Consider the following 18,823-nt stretch of genomic DNA (forward strand, 5'->3'; position numbering starts at 1 on the left):
CTTAAAACTATGCAAGCGTTGGAAGAACAAGGTATAAAAATGAACTGGTTCTCATATTTGCAAATACAATCTAGATTCGATAAAGATTTTAAAGCAGAAGGTATTTATGATGAGCTGACTGTTTTAGACAAAATTTTGATGGGTACTGATGAAAAGGTGATTAAAAACTTTATGGACATTTACTAGAATTTAAGATGGAGGAAGAACAGGTTAAAGATACAATGATCGCATGGGGGAAAAATTTTGGATACGGAATTGATTTAGAGAAGTGGCAAAAATTATGGTCTCAAAACTATAAAATGACAATGTCAACTGCATATAAAGAAAACTTGTATAAGATGTTTTACAGGTGGCATTTACCTCCAGCAAGGATTGCGAGAATGTACAAGAACAAGTCTGATAAATGTTGGAAGTGTCATCAGAAGCCCGGTACATACTACCATATGTGGTGGACATGCCCAGAAGTTAAAAGATATTGGATTAAAATCCACACATGGTTGGAAAAAATGATAAAACAACATATAGACTTTAAACCAGAGACATTCCTATTAGGAATTATACCTGAAACATATAGAAAAGAACTGAAATATTTGATTGTAAATGTTCTGACAGCGGCTAGAATTGTATTTGCTAAAAATTGGAAAAATGAAAAAGTACCTATGGAGGAGGAAGTCATTAAGAAAATTATGGAATGTGCAGAGATGAGTAAATTAACATTTGAAATTAGAGAGCAAGAAGATAAACAATTCTATATGATATGGGATTTGTTTTATCAATGGTTGGATGAAAAGATATAGTAATGTAATAGATCAGCAAATTATATAATAGTAACTTGACAAACTGATATAAATTATTATATATATATATATATATATATATATATATATAAAATCAATGGATAAAAATGATATAAATCCTATTATGAAAGCTGGTGTTATAGACTAGTAACAAATGAATAATAATTGATAATTGATAAATATATAAATATGTGTTGGATAGATGACATGAGATTCTATATAAATGATGAGTGAAGATTATGAAAGGATGGCACAAATGATTGGTAACTGGCTGACACATGGTTTAAAATGGAAGATGGTTTTTTTTATGCTTTTTATGTTATTGTTTGTTTGTGTTTGTTGTAAAAAAAAAAAATTAAAAAAAAAAAAAGAATTGTACCTGGAAGCATATTGGTAGCCAATGCAGCTTATGCAGCAGAGGTGGCATGGATGCCGAAAAACTGGCACCCATAACTGCTTATGCCACTGCATTTTGCACCAGCTGAAGCTTCCAAATACTCTTCAAGGGCAGCCCCATATAGAGTGTGTTGCACTAATCCAATTGGGAGATGACATGAGTGACTGAGCAGGGCTTCCCAGTCCAGGAATGGGCGCAACTGGCACATAACACAAAGCTGTGCAAAGGTCCTCCTGGTTATGGCTGCTACCTGCTCTGTGAGCAGGAGCTGCAAGTCCAAGAGAATCCCCAAACTGCACACAGGATTTATCTGGGGAAATACAACCCCATCCAGAATAAGAGAGGGAAGGTCCCCAGAACCAGGGAGTCCTAAAACCCAAAGCCACTCGGTCTTACTAGGGTTGAGCTGAAGCCTGTTGTTCCCCATCTACAGTATACCCCGACACTCTCCAGACACTGAGACAGAATCTCCACAGCATCACTCAGACTGCTATTGTTAAGGCCTTTGAGGTTGTTTTTGGGGGGGAGGGAGTCTTTTTTTTCTCTTTCCCCGCTTTTTTTTTAATTTTAAAATTTGTTTTTGGATTGTTTAATTTTGTTATTGTTGTGTATTTTGATATTTTGCTTACATTTTGTAATTTTCTAAAAATAAACAGTGTTTGGAAGAAAAAAGAGTATTGATGCTTTTGAACTTTGGTGCTGAAGAAGACCCTTGAGGACAACATGGATAGCCATGAGAATAAATAAATGGATCATAGAATAAATGAATCCAGAATTTTCATTTGAGGAACAAATCACCAGGCTCAGTATCATATTTTGGACACATTATGTGAAAATCCAGCTCCATTGACGAGTCTTTATTGCTGGGAAAATTAAAAGAGAGAGAAACAGTAGCAAGGTGGATGGACTTGGTTACAACAGCAATGAATGAACCATTGAGAGACCTAAAAAAACATGTTGAAGATAGATTAACTTTACTGAAACAATCTGTGTAGGTAGAAAGAGTTGTGTAACTTCATGGCACTTAACCAATCAAATACAATCTTAATAAGCCTGTTAGAGGCATGATGTATTAAGCAAATTCACAATTGTACACATATCTTGGGTCTCTGAGGTCAAAATGATACATCCACATACATTCATTTACTCATTTTAGGGTCCGTTAAGCAGAATATGCTTTCATAAGTTACCAATGGCTATTGGGAAACACATTTTTAGAGGACATTGCCTTTTCATTCTACCCTCTCACTGCTGAAATTTGGTGGCTGAAACCATGCCATTATGCCAGTTTCCAGTAAGTATGACAAATGCCTCTAATTAAGCCAATTTAAAATAACAGCTTTATGCAAAACATATGTGAAACCAAATGTGTTTTTAAATTAATTTTCTACTGCTCTTTTGTGCAAATGAGAATTTCAATCAGTGCAAATATGATTCAAGAAAATTAAAGTGCTTAGGGCTTGCTACTTTTAACAAAATAAACAATATGGATGAGTTAGGCAGGAACAGCAATAAAATGTGCTATTAATTTAACAGTCACAAGTATTTTAAGTATAATACTTCACAACTAATTTGGAAATGGGAGGTCAGCCAGTTAACTTAATATACAGTATAAACATTTCACCCTACTACTCGAAAATGAAAAGTTCAAAATGGTGATTTTCCTGGTAATAAATGCTCCCTTACTATCATTTTCATGCTATGAACTTTTCAAGATTTCATAGATGTTTTAAATTTGCTTTGCAAATCTTTTTACATTTATTTTTAAATAATTCATTAAGGAAGGGTATCTCCATATTATTCCTCTGTCTTTTGACCTCACTCTAAATTTGAACAGTGAATTTTGAATTGATCTGACACTTGCACATACAAATAAAGTTTAGAAGTGAAGTTATAGTTAATATTCTTAATGGAAAATGTATCTTACAAGCAATCTTAATGGACTTGAGAGGAAGAGAAGGAGGCTGATGGAGTTTTGTGATGGATCTATCACTAAGCCCAAACCCTTGCTGGTTTACTGTGATCAAGGCAGAATTTTAGAGGGAACATAAAGGCAATAAACAACTACAAACCTGAAGTGTTTTCCCTGGTAAGTGTATAAACCTTCCCCTCACTTAAAATGTTTGGATTTAAATGTATATATCTGCAAAAACTGATGGATGGGGAAGGGGGATACAAAATAAGAGTTGGAATGATTCTCCCCAAATAAGCACAGTTTCTAGTGGACGCTGGAGGAATGGAGGGTTGTGTGGAACCTTTAGTCAACAGTATGGAATTCAGAGTCCTCCAAATGTTGGTGGATTCCAGCTTCCATTACACCTTAACAAATCATGGCCAAAGGTAGGAGCTGTGGTCCAATAACATCTGATGGGCAACAGGTCTATTTGTTTATTTATTTAAAAGACTTATATTGCCACTGATCTTATACACCATAACCCTGGTTGGCTTACAAACAACTATAAAACAGTAAAAAGCATAAAAACCATCATAAAAATTCCTGGCCCACCCAAAGCAATATACTCACACACTCCACAGACAACTTTACTGGGTTCCAGCCTCATTCCACCCCAGTGCTTGTGGGAAAAAGCAAGGTCTTCAAGGCTTTCCAGAAGGCTAGGAGGGTAGGAGAGCCAGTTCGGTGTGGGTAAGGTATCAGGCTAGAAACTGTGAGACTGTGAATTCTAGTCCCACCTTAGGCACAAAATGAGCTGGGTGACCTTGGGCCAATCACTTTCTCAGCCCTAGGAAGCAGGCAATGGCAAGCCATTTCTGAAATCCTGCCAAGAAAACTGCAGGGACTGGTCCAGGCAGTCGCCAGGAGTCAACAGTGACTTGAAGGCACCAAAAACAAACAAACAAAAAATAATACTAATAAAGGAAGGGAGGGGATCTCAGGGGGAAGTTTGTTCCAATGGGCAGGGCCTGCTACTGAGAAGGCATGTTGCCTACGTCCCACTAGATGACATTTAAAGGGGGGGACCTGGAGCATGCCCACCTTATCTAACCTGGTGTAATGAGCAGATACCCTCAGGGAAAGGCAGTCCTGGAAATAGATAGGTTTTCTATTTGTGCCCCAGCTGCTAATCACCAAACTTGCCTTTTTTCTCCCTTTTCTCTATGATGAAATAGGAGAAAAAATTCTTATGTGATGCCATGACATAAAAGAAGTGGGAGATGAGCACAAGATATGCAGACAGGCTACATTTCTGTTTTCTCTCATAAAGCAATTAAATGCACATGTATAGACTTGCAGAAAGAACTAAATGGTGCCAGTATGTTTGCCTTCAGAGAATAATAGGAAACTTAGAAAACGTTTGCACAAATATACTGTCTGAGATCTTAAAGGAAAAGAAAATATGTCCTTCAGTAATATATAACAGAATAAATTATTAAGGAATAAGTCCAGCTTCATGCAATGATGCCAAAGTCTGCTTATATTTTGTCGGGAAAAATTAATCTTTCATTCAGTGATGTGGATGTTCTGTGAACTATCTATGTTTCAATGCCTCTTGCAAATGTGTCTTTCATTTTATATTTAGACTAGACATTTAGCAGTTGATTACAATTATTTTGTATAAATCTTTATGCAGTCAAAGAGTGCATAAGCTCAAAATTCCAGCATTTTATATGCATTATCCACAAAATGGTTTGACTAGCAAATATCTTAAGATACATTTTGAGTTTATTCTAAGTGTGCAGCCCACATTCCTTCTGTTGAGATTGATAATTAGCATGAACAGAACCCAAAAGGCAAATGCTGTGAATGGGATGCTGAATCAAGCTCCTACATGAGAATCATCACAGAATATGCTAACTGTGGTTGGGACTACAGTGAGTACTGCTTTAAATGGGTGAGGCAACTGATTCCAGGGACCTCATTCTTCCATCTCCAGAATACATTATGAACATTCAGAAGGCTAGATCTCCTAAAGCAGCAATGGGCAAATTTGTCTCCTCAGGGGCAGTAACTCTAGAGCAGTTAGAAGGCCATAGGTGGTGCCACCAGAAAGGCACTAACAGCACAGGAACAGGTGGATCAACTACTTTCCCCCCATTTTGAAGTATTGTTCTGTGTTTTTGTGAGTACAATGGGCACAGGGAGCCTCTGTGAGGCAAATCACTTCCATTTGTACCCTTAACCTCTCTCTCTTAAAAACTAACATGCCTCCAAATTGTCTTTCTGAAATTTGGCAACAAATGCCCAACATTCAACAGAAGCAATTTGCCAGTCAGAACCCTTCTGATTTAATTTCCACTCTTCATTTGTTTGGGGGTGGGGAGCCATTTTAATCACCATCTTACTCTCAAATATCATTTTGGGGTGTTGGAGACCACAAATGGGGTATCATGATCATAAGGTATGGATTACCTCAAGTAAGGGGAAATTTTTATCTTTAATAATTTGTGCAAATTCAGCTGTTGTGCTTGAGTACTTTCAGATTACACCTTAGTGAACATGTATTCTTTTGGATAAACCCCAATTTCAGCACATTCTTAGTTGTTATATGAGGGTTGTGATCTTGCACATAGTGAGGAAACAAAAAGAGAGGAGTTTTAATGTGGATCTTTTTCTCATAACAGGATAGAATCAATGTATTAAAAATAGACCTTCTCTAAGAACCTGTAAAAAAAGTTGTAGCTGTTTTAAGGAGTTAGGTCAATAAAGCTAATGCAGCTGCTTTAAGAAGTTGACAAGACATACACAGAAATTGAAAAAAGACAGGCCAATTTAATGAATAGCAGAGGGATGCTGTGCTTTTGTGAGGCCTGATATATTTCTGAATAGTTTCTGAAGCATGCATAATTTAAAAAATATGATTATGATATTTTTCAGTTTGAGACTTGCCAGTCAGCAGGTAGATATTTAGATACAAAGTATATTAAGTTCAATTCATTGATTTAGTATGCTTATTTTTTAGTTCCCATGTGAACTTTGTTGAGGACTTCTTCAAGATATCTGGGCAAACCCAGGTGAATTGTAATCCAATTAAAATGTCATTGTTGCTTATAGGTTTTTTTATACAGTAATGGACAAATACAGTAGTGGACAAATACACATTAAACAAGTTTCAGTAGATCAACAATTATTTTTACAATTATGAGGCAAACCAAACATAAGAAAAATGCCTTGCAAATCATATCTGAGAATAAGTATAGCCACAGTTCAGTAATAATTGTTTTTCATATTTGGCTATGTCTTTTTTATATGCATGAAAAGAATTCCACATTACAATTCTTGCTAAATGATGATTATAAAAAATAATCACTGAGAGTTTGATGGTGGTTCCAAACACCATGTCTTAAATATGGATTGTGGCATCTCAGCATGTACTAGTTTCTGCAATCTAGGCAAACAAACAAATTGAACTAGGAAACTACTACCGAGCTTTGACAAGTTGTGCCAAATGAGAACTTTCCTTGAAATGCAAACAACTTCTAATAACTTGGATTTTTACTGGAAATAAGCTGGAGGGAGGGGGAATCCCACAGGTGTTCAAAGCTAATTGTTGAGTGCTTGTACAATTTGTTCAAGTTGACTGCATTCAGTTGTGTATGCAGTCAATTAAAATGAATTGAGCTTGGAAAACTGGATGCACATGGGGAACTTTACAGTTTATCCGGTGATACTCCAGGGTATTTGAAGGCACAATATGGGTCAAGATCTGCTTCTTGGGTTGGGTTAGCTAGCAAGACTTGGCAAGTGTTTAAAGGAAATTCTGAACAAAGCTCTCCATGAGCTCCCTGTGAGAATATCTTTAGGTGACAATTCATAAAACTTCCAGATCCCTGCAGCTTTTATATCAGATTGTTATGGACATGACACCTTTTAGATCATTCTTGTTGTTGTTCAGTCATTCAGTTGCTTCTGACTCTTCATGGCCCAGTGGACATTAATTCACCAGGATTGTCTATCAGTAACTGCTTTTTAAAAATTCTTGTAAGCTCATGCTTGGGTCATCAGAGATAGCATCTAGCCACTTTGTCTTCTGTCTGACTCTTTTTCAATTGCCTTCAATTTTTCCAAGCACCAGGGTCTTCTTCAATGACTCTTGCCTTCACATTATATGCGTCCAAAATATATAAGCTACAGTTTCATTAATAGTGTTTCCAGTAGGCAGTCTGGCTTTACTTCATCTAATACTGAATTATTTGTTGTTCTTGTAGTCCAAGGTATTCACAATAATCTTCTTCAGCACCACAATTCAATGGTATCCATTCTTCTTCCTTCAGCCTTTCTGAGGACCCAGCTTTCACAGCCATATATTACAACCGGGACAAAACATGACCTTGACAGAGGCATTTACCTTTGTAGATAGTATGATATCTCTTACTAACTTAACTATAACTTAAATGTCATAGCCTTTCTCCCAAGTAGCAGACATCTTTTTTTCATGGATATACTCACCACTCATGAATTTTTGAAAATTTTAGTAAATTCTACCAGTCTTTAGATCTATCTGTGACTAAACCCCCGCACTAATTCCATTATATTGCCTTAGGTTAGCAATCTTCAAAAAGATAGGTGGCATTTAGATAGCATTTAAGCAGGTGTGTAGCCTAATTATAGTAAACAATTCTGGGGACAAACCTGAAACAATGATGACAATAGTTAATTTGCTTCCATTTTCTGACATTTTAAGATAAGGCTATAAATTTGTGTAACTCCTGTCAAACAGCTGGAAAAAAAATGTTCTAGACCAGAGAACCTATGATAAAGTAGTAGGGCTACCAGATGTGGGCTACAAAAATGTATATAAACACTAGATGGCATCAATGAAATTCAGAAGATCTAACTCTAAATTGCCATCTATTGGTGGTCTGGAGTTTTGTAGCTCACACATAGTAGTCATGATTTGTAGGGCTTATTAACTTTATGAATGTTAAATTTAATTAACTTTGGATTTCTGTTCCTGTACTAGTCAATTATATCAAGATTCGTGGTGTCTAAGTACACTAACAGAATTAGATGGGCATGAATAATTGTTTTTAGCAATTATTTGACAATATTTCTCTCTTTCATACCCCCCACATATTTCAATGTCTGAAAAGCATGAGTGTTTCCATAGCAGTAATAGAAGTTTTCTGTGAGGCATGCATATAAACTGTAGACCTTGGATCCAGTTTCAGATTCCAGTAATGCTACACTCATTTGTAGAACAGGGGAATAGAATCATGTCCATGATAATAAGTTCCAATAATTCATAAACACACATCACTGAACAGTTTCTCCAAATCTGGTGTCTTCCTCTGGAAGCTGTTTGGGAATTTCAGTTTTACTTCCAACCCATTGAAGAGGACCAGATTGTCACAGAGTTAAGAATTTAACCTCTGTCAAAAGGCACCTAGTTTCATAAAAGATGGCTGAATCATGAAAGAAAGTGAATGAGTGACTCAGATAACAGAGGGGGGTGAAATGTTAGAAGTCAGACGAGTCAGGTGGCCTAGCTTATCCCGGAGTTGTCCTGCTGCCCTCAGGTTCAGTAGAGAATTACGTTCAATCTGCTATGTTGAAGTAAAAATCAAGTGCCAGGTCAGACATGTACTCTCTCTCTCTATATATATATCTTATTTTTCACATCAGTAGGAATAACCTAATATTATATCATAATAATCAAGTATCTCATGTGAGTTTAGTAGTGCTATTTATCATTCCAAATTTATTCCCTATTTGCAAAATGGAAATAGTGGATTCCAATTTGGAATTCTTATGGACTATATAGCCTTTCACTTACTTGCTAAGTTTACTCATCATGCTAAGCCATCATGTAGTTTGGGTTGGTTCTGGCATAATGCAAAATATGAACTTAGCAATTATGGCTCAGTCAACAAACTACAGTTTAGGGTTAGCATAAATTGTGAAACCAGTTGTATAAATCAGTTTTAAAGCACTTTTGTCCTTTAAAAATAGATGTTTCATTCATTAGTAATTATATGTAGAAACTCGATTTTACAGGAATTGTTAATAATATTAAATCACGAGGTATGGTTCTGAAATCTGGCTTATCATACCGCATTTAACTCATACTATTCCAAGTTTTCTTAATGTCCAAGATAAGCTTTATTGTTTGGGGAAGACAAACAGGAGGGGGGTTGACTTACACATAGCACTGATATAAATGCAGTTTTTTTCAGGCCACAACAGCTGCTGGTTGCTTCAGATGAGGAGATAGTAAAAGGGCCACAAATGATAAGGTATAAAAGAAGTTGTAGTTGTGGCTGTTGTAGCGTCCCATGGTCATGCGATTGCAATTTGGGTGATTGGCAACCAGCTTGCAATTACATTGCAGTGTCCCACGGTCACACGATCACCATTTGCAACCTTCCTTTGGGGAGGCTGGCAAGAGGTCACAAATGGCGATCATGTGACTGCAGGACACTGCTACTGTGTGGGATTCACCTAACAATGGCAACTGGGACTGCCGGAACTGCCATTGTAAATCAGCATGGTCACATGACATTGTGCCTTATGACTGTGTCACTCAGTGACTGAGTTCCCAGTCCCAATTACAGTCAGTAAATGAGGACTACCTGTATGTTTCACAGTCCATCAATTAAATAGAAGGAACCTGATGGTATCATCAATGGCTTTGATCTAGAAGTCACAAGCTGTAGAGGAACACAGAGATGGCCTTGAAGAAGATATGGAGAGACTGTTAGCAAAACATGAGTTCTGTCCACAAAAACAGGACAGTGTGAGAAATGGCTTGACTCTTTTTATATATGAGAGGAAGAGAAGAGGAAACACTGTGAGGCCTTCAAGATATCATTATTATAACTTGCATCAATAAAATAGATTTCTAGAATTTTTTGTGGTGACTTGTTTCCTGGCCTGGCCTACTTGGAGGGCTGATACTAGCTCACCTTCCAGACACTTCTATGATGCCTCATGTGATTTGAACTTGTAGAAGTGTCCCTCTTCACTAGGGAAGTCAGAACATGGCAGGATTAACATGGCGTACAATTTTACTGTCTTCTCAGGTTAAGCTCTTAGGAAACTCTGAGCAAACAGAACATATGCACCATTTCCTTGTAGACCTTTCTCTGCACCCTTCTGGGCAGTTAACTGCAGCAGTACTCAGCTCAGTGTTTTCTTTGGTTCCTGCCCTGCCATGTCTTTCTCTTCCCTACCATATATTTCAATACCATACAGCAGATGGGGTGATATTGTATTTGCATGAGTCTGGACGGAGGGCAAAGATGTAGCTTTCATTGTTGCAATCATTGCACTTTATTTCTATTTTTGGCGGAATGGCTTGTAGGTGCATAGCATCAAAACCAAATATGATAATTCTTCAGCAGAGCTTTGCACTCCTCAAAGGATCTCTACCTGAATCTTCTGCACTTGTTCAGTGGACAAGCTTTCCTATGTAGTGGACATAGCCTGCCAGACTTCTATGTACCCTTGGGCTTAGGTTCCAGCTTACTTTCAGCCATTAATGTGATATGTGTGACCTGCATCTTTGGCAATGACACAGTTGCTTTAGATTTGTCTTCTGTGAATGCTCTCTCATTTTCTGACTTGAAGAGACTGAACCTGATTTAACAAAGTTAGTGGGTCATTTCTTCTCTTGGCAGTTTTTTTGGATAAGCTGGCTGAAAACATAAAAGAGTAGGTAGTCTGCTGGTGGTCTGCCTTGTAGTTCATGACCGCAGGCATCTACTTCGTTGGTACAGCTGTCTCTCAGTCATAAGACATTGTGTGCTGGAGATTTCAAGGTTATCAAGACCTATTAGGCATAAGTCCTCTCTGGTCACTAACACCTCAGTCAACTTATTGTGCAGGTCTGCTATCTTTAGGGAGTTATTCAGTCTCTGCATGAGAGTTATCTTTATCAGTTTAGATGCACTATCTTGAGGATCTAGTCTGAGCTTGATTCAGTGCAATGGTTTCTCTGGATTACTAATAAAATCTGCCTTGATCCCTGCTGCTTGTGTGTCTTATTTGCATCCTGGTCATTTTATCAGGAGGTTAAGGTGGATGTAGTGGAGATCAGTTTCATGCCCTCAGTTGCAGCATAGAAGCTTTCCTTTCAACTTGTGTAGCTCTTGGGGCAATTTTTGAACTTCACAATTCGCAATGTCACAAGCTCTCTCATAGCTAGTTGCATGACAAAATCAGACATGCACGTGGCAGGATCTGTGAAGTGCTGCATGTGGCTCAAGAGGTGTTAGGTGAGCTGTTTCCCAAAGGATGTTGTTGCCAAACTAATTTGCCAAATCTGCTAGGATGGGCCAGGATCTCTGATTGCTGTTCCTAGACTTGGGAGGTGCTGGAAGCTTTTTGCCTCGGGACATTCTCATCAAGGGCATCAGTGTGACCCATGCATATAGAATCACAGAGCAAGACATAACTATGCTACTTCCACTTTACCTAGCAACTCAAGAATGTCCTACAGTATTGCGGTCTTATCATGCTCAGCTCTTGCTGCAGTTTCAGCAGCTTGCTTCTCTTCTTTCAGTGTAGCTAGTTGTTCTTTTAGCTGTGCTTTCATTTCATTAGCTGAATGAAATAAAATCTAGAGGCACTGCTTCCAACTCTAGGGCCGCTACTTTTTTAGCAGGCTCAGGACATTTTTAAGTGGCTGCTGTCTCAGCTCTTGCTTGGACAGCAGCAGCGGCAGGAGCAGCGAAAGATTACTTGAATATGAGGATTTCCCAGAGTAGTGGGTGGATCTAGAAGATATTTGAGAATATGATGTTGAGCCATGGGAGAAGAGATAAAATTCCAGTGCTGATCTCTCTTCCTAATGCAGGTGGAATGACTGAAACCCCTGTGTGCTGCAACACTTGCTCATCTAAGGTTTCTTTGTTGATTGTACAGTGCTATTTTCCCCTTTTCCCGTTACTCATCATTCCTCACTCAGCATGCTCAGTTTTGTGCCTTTCTTCTCTATGATGCTCCAGAATTCTTGGTGGCATTAATGTCAAGCTCAGCCTTTTTAAGTTGGTCTAGACATGCAGCATTAACTTCATCCAGTTCTTTTTATTCGTTTCTTTCCTTATTTTATTCTGTATGTAATGTATGTTCAATTGTTGTAAATTATTTTTTTAATTGCTGATTTGTTTTGAAAGTTTTTTTAAAAATTATGCAATATCTAAATACGTCAAACAAATTGTGAATGTCTTTGTGGGATTTACTTGTAAATGTAACTATAGATGGATATGATTACGTGGTTCTCTCTGTACCTTCTGTGCTTAGATAAAGATATCTAACAGATTGCCTTGAGTTAAAAAAGCAACATACTGACTAATTTTAGAACACGGAAGTGAAGCAGAATGAGTATAAAGATATTTAAAGAAATGACATTATTGATGAGTGCAAATATATGAAGTATCATGAAAACAGGAAATATACAGAAACTGTGATGAATTAAGAACCAAAATATACCATTTTAATTTTCAGCAGAATTGTGGAAGTAAAGTTTTCAGTGAATATTACAACTGATCACTGTAAAGATGGTCTCCACAATCTGTCTAGGGATTATGCAAAAGTAAAATAACAACAACAAAACCTAGATTTGGGCGCTAGTAGTTTAATGTTTTTCACTCCTCAGAAATCAGTGTATATTGCAAGTTTACTCTTTGCTTCTGATTACTCAGCCACATAGAAATTTTTACCAAAAAATAGCGTGTTTACCAGAAATTTAAGATAAAGCTTAAAAAAAACTTACAATGAATTTTCTGAATAGTTCAGATATATCTTGTTATGGAAAATGTGAGAAAATAAGACCTACATAATAAATAAGGCAACTGTTTTTCCTTGCCTATATATTAGAGTGCTGCTGCTTGAAACAGACACAGTTCTTATTTGGCAATATAGTTTTGCAGCACTGAGCTCTTCAGTTTTCGTTGCTCAGTTCTTAAGACATGTACTATTTTTTTTCTTGTTTATTTGTGCCACTTGTTGGAATTACTCCCTAATATATTCTTGTTTTGCTTGTGTAGGTTTCAATAACCATTCCAGATAGTTGTCTTAAAGGCATCCTATTGACCACTCACATGCTATGTGCAGTAGATTTTAACTTGTTCTTATAACTTACTCTTGTTTTTATCAACAATTTTTATGTATAATCATTATTTATATTATATAGGATATTTTGTTCTGATTCTCTATTAACATTCCAGGTGGTTTCTTGATGAGACTGTCATTCCCTCTGATCCCTGTGCAACTGTCTTAATTGCTCAGAAATTCCATCAAAAATATTTTTTATACAATCTCTTATGAAACATGAAACCCACTGAAAGCACTGGTCAGCCTCCAGGGTTTGTCTTTCTTCTTTATTATAACCCGTTCCTATAAAGTCATTTCACAATTTTATATTCCAATGGGTTCCTTCCCTCTCTCTCCCTCTCGCTGTAATAAAGGTAATTGAATCCTAGTAGCTGTTATGTCATAATTTAGTATTAACACACTCCTCTTTTCAGAGGAAATCAAGCATCGTTATAAAGATCTCATTCGAGAAGTTAGGCGCATTTCTTGCCCTCGCCAAAAGACACCTCGTGGACCGCGCTCAGAGCACCCCGCGATCCGCTGCCCGTCGGAGAATTGTTCAAAAGAAAAGACAGCGAGGTGGGTTAAAACAAAGTCCATTCTCCCCCGGCAACCAAAGCCAACAGTCTCGTCGCCTCTTTGCTCCTTGACTGACACATACGCTCCCCCCAACCCGAATAACAGAACCGACGCGATTTTAGGGGAGATCCGAACTATCTACCACCACCGTACCCATCTGCGCGTTCTGATGGAATTAGGGACTGCGCCCTGCCAGCGAATCGAGAATCCGGCGGGGGGAGAAAAAGGGAGTCTTGTGGAAAAATTATCCCCACCTTCTTTCTCCGCCTCCTTTGGCTCTTACGCACTTACACCTCTTTCCCGTCGCAGTCACTAGAGAAAATAAACAGTTTCCTGACGCCTTTCCACAGTCTGGGCCAAACCATCCCGGGGGAGGGGCGTTTCTAGCGGTTTTTCTTTCTGTTTAGGTCCAGGGCGGGGGGGAAAGTTTGCGAAAGGCGACTCTCCTTCCGCCCCTTATTCTCGTTCACCCAGTCCAAAGGATTCGAGCGGATTGTGAGTTTTAGCGAACCATGTGGCGGGGGCTTTGAGGAAAACCACGCGTGCCACTGGCGCTTACCCGCCTCCTCCCGGAGCCCTAGGCGAGCGGAGCGCCCTGCATGTCTGCGTGTCTGTGTGAGGGGGGAAGGGAGACCAGCGCAGGCGCAACGCCCGCCCGTCTGCTCGCCTGCCTGCAGCCCGGGCTCCTTCGCTCAGTGCAGTTGATGGCAGTGCCGGCGCGCGCCGGGAGCGCAGCGCCCCGGGTACCGGAGCCCAAGATGTGCAGGCAGAGCAGAGGCAGCGGCTTCAGCAGCTCCGGGGCTCGAAAGAGGGACGGGGACCGGCAGTGTCGTCCATCGCTCGTGGCAAGTCGGCTCTCCTGACCTGCCTGCCGTCCTTTTCCCCCCTCCCGGCGCTCCCCCAAAGAATGTCAGCCAAGTCTAAGGGGACCACATCCTCCTCCTCCGCCACCTCCTCGTCCGTGTCCTCTCCAGCCGAAGGGGTGCCGCCAGCCTCCAAAGCCAAGGTGAAGGAACAGATCAAGATAATCGTGGACGATTTGGAATTAGTCCTGGGGGACCTGAAGGACGTGGCCAAGGAGCTGAAGGAGGTGAGAGAACCGCCGGCTGGGTGGCAGTGGCTAGAAAAAGAAAGCAAGCCACCGTCAAGTCTGGGCCGCTTGGGGTTAGCCCGATCCTCCTGCCGCGCTTCCCGCAGCCCGGACCGCCCTAACTCCTGGGGAACTGTGGCCGAAGCGGCGGCGGCAGGAGTGGACCGGACTGCGCCAGACTTGTTACACTTTCGAGTCTTGCCTGGCCGCGAGAAATCAACTAGTGTCTCCCTCTCTGGGAGTGGGGGTGGACCAACCGGACCGGCCGCTGTCTTGGGCTTTTCACCGGTTGGCGAGCTGAGGGTGCTCGCTTGGCTTCCTCTCAAACTGTTTCTTGGTTCCGAGCCTCCGCGGAGGATGGGATCGAGACGCGGCGGCGCAGTCTTTTGGCTTTCTTTGGGATGACTAAGAGCAGAAAGGAGTACCTCCTCCAAGTTTGGGAGGGGGGCTTGGGGCTGGCGGGGCGGGGGAGAACTGGATGCTTTCCCCATTGCTACCCACTTGTGAGTTGCGGCGGGCGGGCGGGCGAGCGACAGCAGCAACGGGAGTTGCTATTCTCCATCTCTTCGAATGAAGCCATGTGTGGGCATTTCTCTCTTTTTCCCTTCCCCACCCAGTATCTTGGGTGTTAGGTTTAGTCACTGCGTTCACTTCCCTTCCTGACAGCAGCGACGCCACTGAATGCCTTGGTTTCTTTTCCCAGGGTAGTTACTTATTTCACTTCTTTCTGTTGTGGATGTTATTTTAAGAGGTTGGGGGAGGTCGCAGCTTTGAGCCGGTGAAACTTATTAAACTTCCTGTCTTTCGCAAGGAAGGGATATTCCTAGAGGCAGGGCTAGGATACAGCAAGTAATCTAAATCTGAGGGATTATGCTGAATTTAGGTGGGCCTGTTTGGATACCAGGTTCTACTCTTAGGACTCAAATTATGTTCTGTGGTCATAAAGCAGCCACCAAGCTCTCAAAAACAACAAAGGTAATCTGCCTGCAAGGATCTGTAAATAAGAATATAATTCCTCGATTCCCAAGCAAAATCCATTTCACAACTGTTCTCTTTAAACACAATCAATAGTTCCTCTCCCAGCTTTCCTCATTTCTGCAGACTTCATGATGTGAAGTGTGATGTTCCATATGATCTAGTAGAATTTGGGAATGCATTCTTGAGTGATTTTTTTAATGACTTTTTCCAGCTTTTGGACCTCTTGTGCTGTGATAGTTAATAGGTTGTAAAAGATTATGGAATTCATAGTGCAGTAGAAGCAGAAAAATATCAGATCCAGTTATATAGGACTGACACTTTTATACAAATTATATTCAAATGTATACTTGTGTGAATATAATTAATAGGTATCAAGAGTCAACAGATGCATTTTTTATTTATCCAAATGTATACATGCTGATCTGAATACAGGTAGTCTTAGACTTATGACCATTAGTTTAACCACTGCTCAAAGTTACAGTGATGCTGAAAAATGTAACTTACGACCAATCCTCACACTTATGACCATCACAGCGTTCCCGTGGTCACATCACTTCCCATCCAGTCATCAGAGGCAGACTATTTAGCTGAATAAAATTCGGGCGCTTGGCAACCAGCATGTATTTACGATGGTTGCATCACTTCCCAGGGGGCTTCTGACCAGCTAAGTCAATCAGGGAAGCCGAATTTGCTTAACGACTGCGTGGTTCACTTAACGACCAGTGATTTACTTAAAAACCACAACAAAATCAGGCGTGACTCACTTAATGATCACATTGCTTAGCGATGGATGTTCCAGTCCCAATTGTGGTCATAAGTTGAGGTCTACCTGTAATGCCATGAGAAAGGATGAAGAGCTGCCTCCCCTTTCACTTGTTTGACATTATGTCCTTAATGCTTAACACCCTGTAATTGTTATCTGAATTGGGTACGTCTGAATGACAAGAGGGAATTAGAATCAGTTGTTGACACAATTTAAGGCTTCGTTAGTAAAGGTCTACAATTTCTCTCAGGAATTAAGTCCCACTTAGCTCATAGTGTAGTCTGATACATGATTACTCAAATATAAATCTGCTTGAGTTAAATACTGTAGATATTTGCACAGGTAAGCAGGTGGATGATATAGCATCAGGGAAGTTTCTTTATAAATAAATTTATAGAGATTGGCTATAAATGTATGGGGGAGTGGCAGTTGGAAGTGTAAAAATATCATTTCATAGTTTGAAAATGAAATTGCTGAAAAAAAATCTGAATTGTAAGGGTTGAATCACAGAATAAATGTTATATATAAGATCTATTGGCCTCAGATATCTTGGAAGCCAATATAATATAACCTTTAGCCAGGCAAATGTCAACTCCTATAGTTTAATTTGCAAAGAGAATTACGGTGGAGATGTTCTGTAGTAGCAAACACTGCAGTTCAAATAATGCAACTTATGTGTCCTTCTCAGAGCTTCCTCATTTCTTTCTGATGTTTCGTTTTAGTGGGTTACATTTTGTTCTGTTTTGGTGATGAAAATGGTAGACAGATGTTTGGATTTTGCACTGGATTTTGAGTCCAAGCTTGTATGCATTCTTTATAATCCTCTACATTACATTATACAACTCTCCTATTTTTCCTAATTTTGTAAGAGAATTCTTCTCTAAGAAATTTTAGACACAATTTTTAATTTGAAGAACTTTGAATAATTCAGGAATAGCTATTTTATATCTTAGCCCTTTCTTCACTTTATTGGATATCTTCCCTTGACAAAAATGTTTGTTACCTTAACTGACAAATCTTAATGCACATTTTAAGTATAGTGAATGTTGGTTATCTTCATGTAAGCAGTTTGTGTAATAGTTTTATCTTTTAATATTTAAACTGGAGCACTGACTCTGCTATAGTGTATATACTTTTTAGCATCTGGCAACAAACCCTTGTTTTCTATCACATTAATGTGATTTATGTTATATATAGTTTCTGAGAGCTTCTTTCTAAGAAACTAAGCAGGATTTCTGTAAGTAGAAGTCACATGACATTTACTGTGACTTGGATGTATTATCATTGGCTGCTTCACTAAGCAAAATCCAGTAGCAATAAATATGGCCTTTAGTGCTTGCTGCCAGAAATGATTTGCCTTTAACTGTGATGGTTTTCATGGAAGGGAAGCTACAGCGTAAAAACTTATCAGGAAAATCTAAGACTTGAAATTGTAACATTATGCATCTAAAACAACATCTTTAATGTAATGATTACTGCAGGAAGATATAAGGCCCTGTTCATTAGCACACAACTCCTGCCTTGTCTTAGACATGCAAGGTCTCTTTGAAATTGCAGAATGCCTAATTTGTTTAATAACTTACGTTGCACAAGCTTGTTGACTGCTAAGGAAACAGTGAAAAAAATTATAGACTGAAGTATTAGCTTGTGTATTTAGATAGTATATTTCACTGTTCCTTTATGGAACCCAGTAGTGCAAATAGGATACCTGAATGGCTTCCCATCCAGTCATCAGAGGAAGACTTATTAGTCTTATTAGTTATTATTAGTTGAATAATTTAATGGGTTTTAAACCAATGAAACCAATTCCTGACAATATGTTGGTCTTGTGTCTTTTAAGGACAAAAGTATAGTTGAAGATACTAGATTCACTCTATCGGGGGAGCATGGCTGCTTCAAGAAAGAAATACTGGTTGGTTGGTTAACTTAATGGTTGTTTAACTGTTTAATGAAGCTGGTGGAAAGTTACAACTATATAGAAGGGCACCTTTTGCTGAAAAAGTCCCAGTGTGGTACCTACAAAGGTAAATCCTATCTCTCAAAGTCTTTTGAAAATATCAACAAACTTATTGAAGAGGTAAATCAGTAGACATTGCTTACATAGCCTTTCCAAAGGATCTTGATTCTCATCACCTACTTCTGAACAAATTTAGTAGTCATGGGATTAAGATTAGAAATCTGTAAGCGATTAAAGAACAGAAATGAAGAATAGGACAATAGGAATCTT

The 18,823-nt window shown here is 39.2% G+C and overlaps 1 protein-coding gene across 2 annotated transcripts in view; it reads left to right on the forward strand.

The window, feature by feature from the left end:
- The first annotated feature begins 12,727 nt into the window (after positions 1–12,727).
- Positions 12,728–18,823, forward strand: part of PRR16 (proline rich 16) — a 124,374-nt gene continuing 118,278 nt past the window's right edge. For both annotated transcript variants that reach the window (XM_015887442.3, XM_088129958.1), the window contains exon 1: positions 12,728–14,855. In XM_015887442.3, the coding sequence (XP_015742928.2) occupies positions 14,673–14,855 (183 nt within the window). In that variant the 5' untranslated portion in view covers positions 12,728–14,672. The remainder of the gene's footprint in view (positions 14,856–18,823) is intronic.

The sequence above is a fragment of the Python bivittatus genome, unplaced genomic scaffold (assembly GCF_059951505.1).
Source record: "Python bivittatus isolate LINGU-HERP-01145 unplaced genomic scaffold, Pbiv_v1 ctg000850_np1212, whole genome shotgun sequence".
In the NCBI taxonomy this organism is placed as follows: domain Eukaryota; kingdom Metazoa; phylum Chordata; class Lepidosauria; order Squamata; family Pythonidae; genus Python; species Python bivittatus.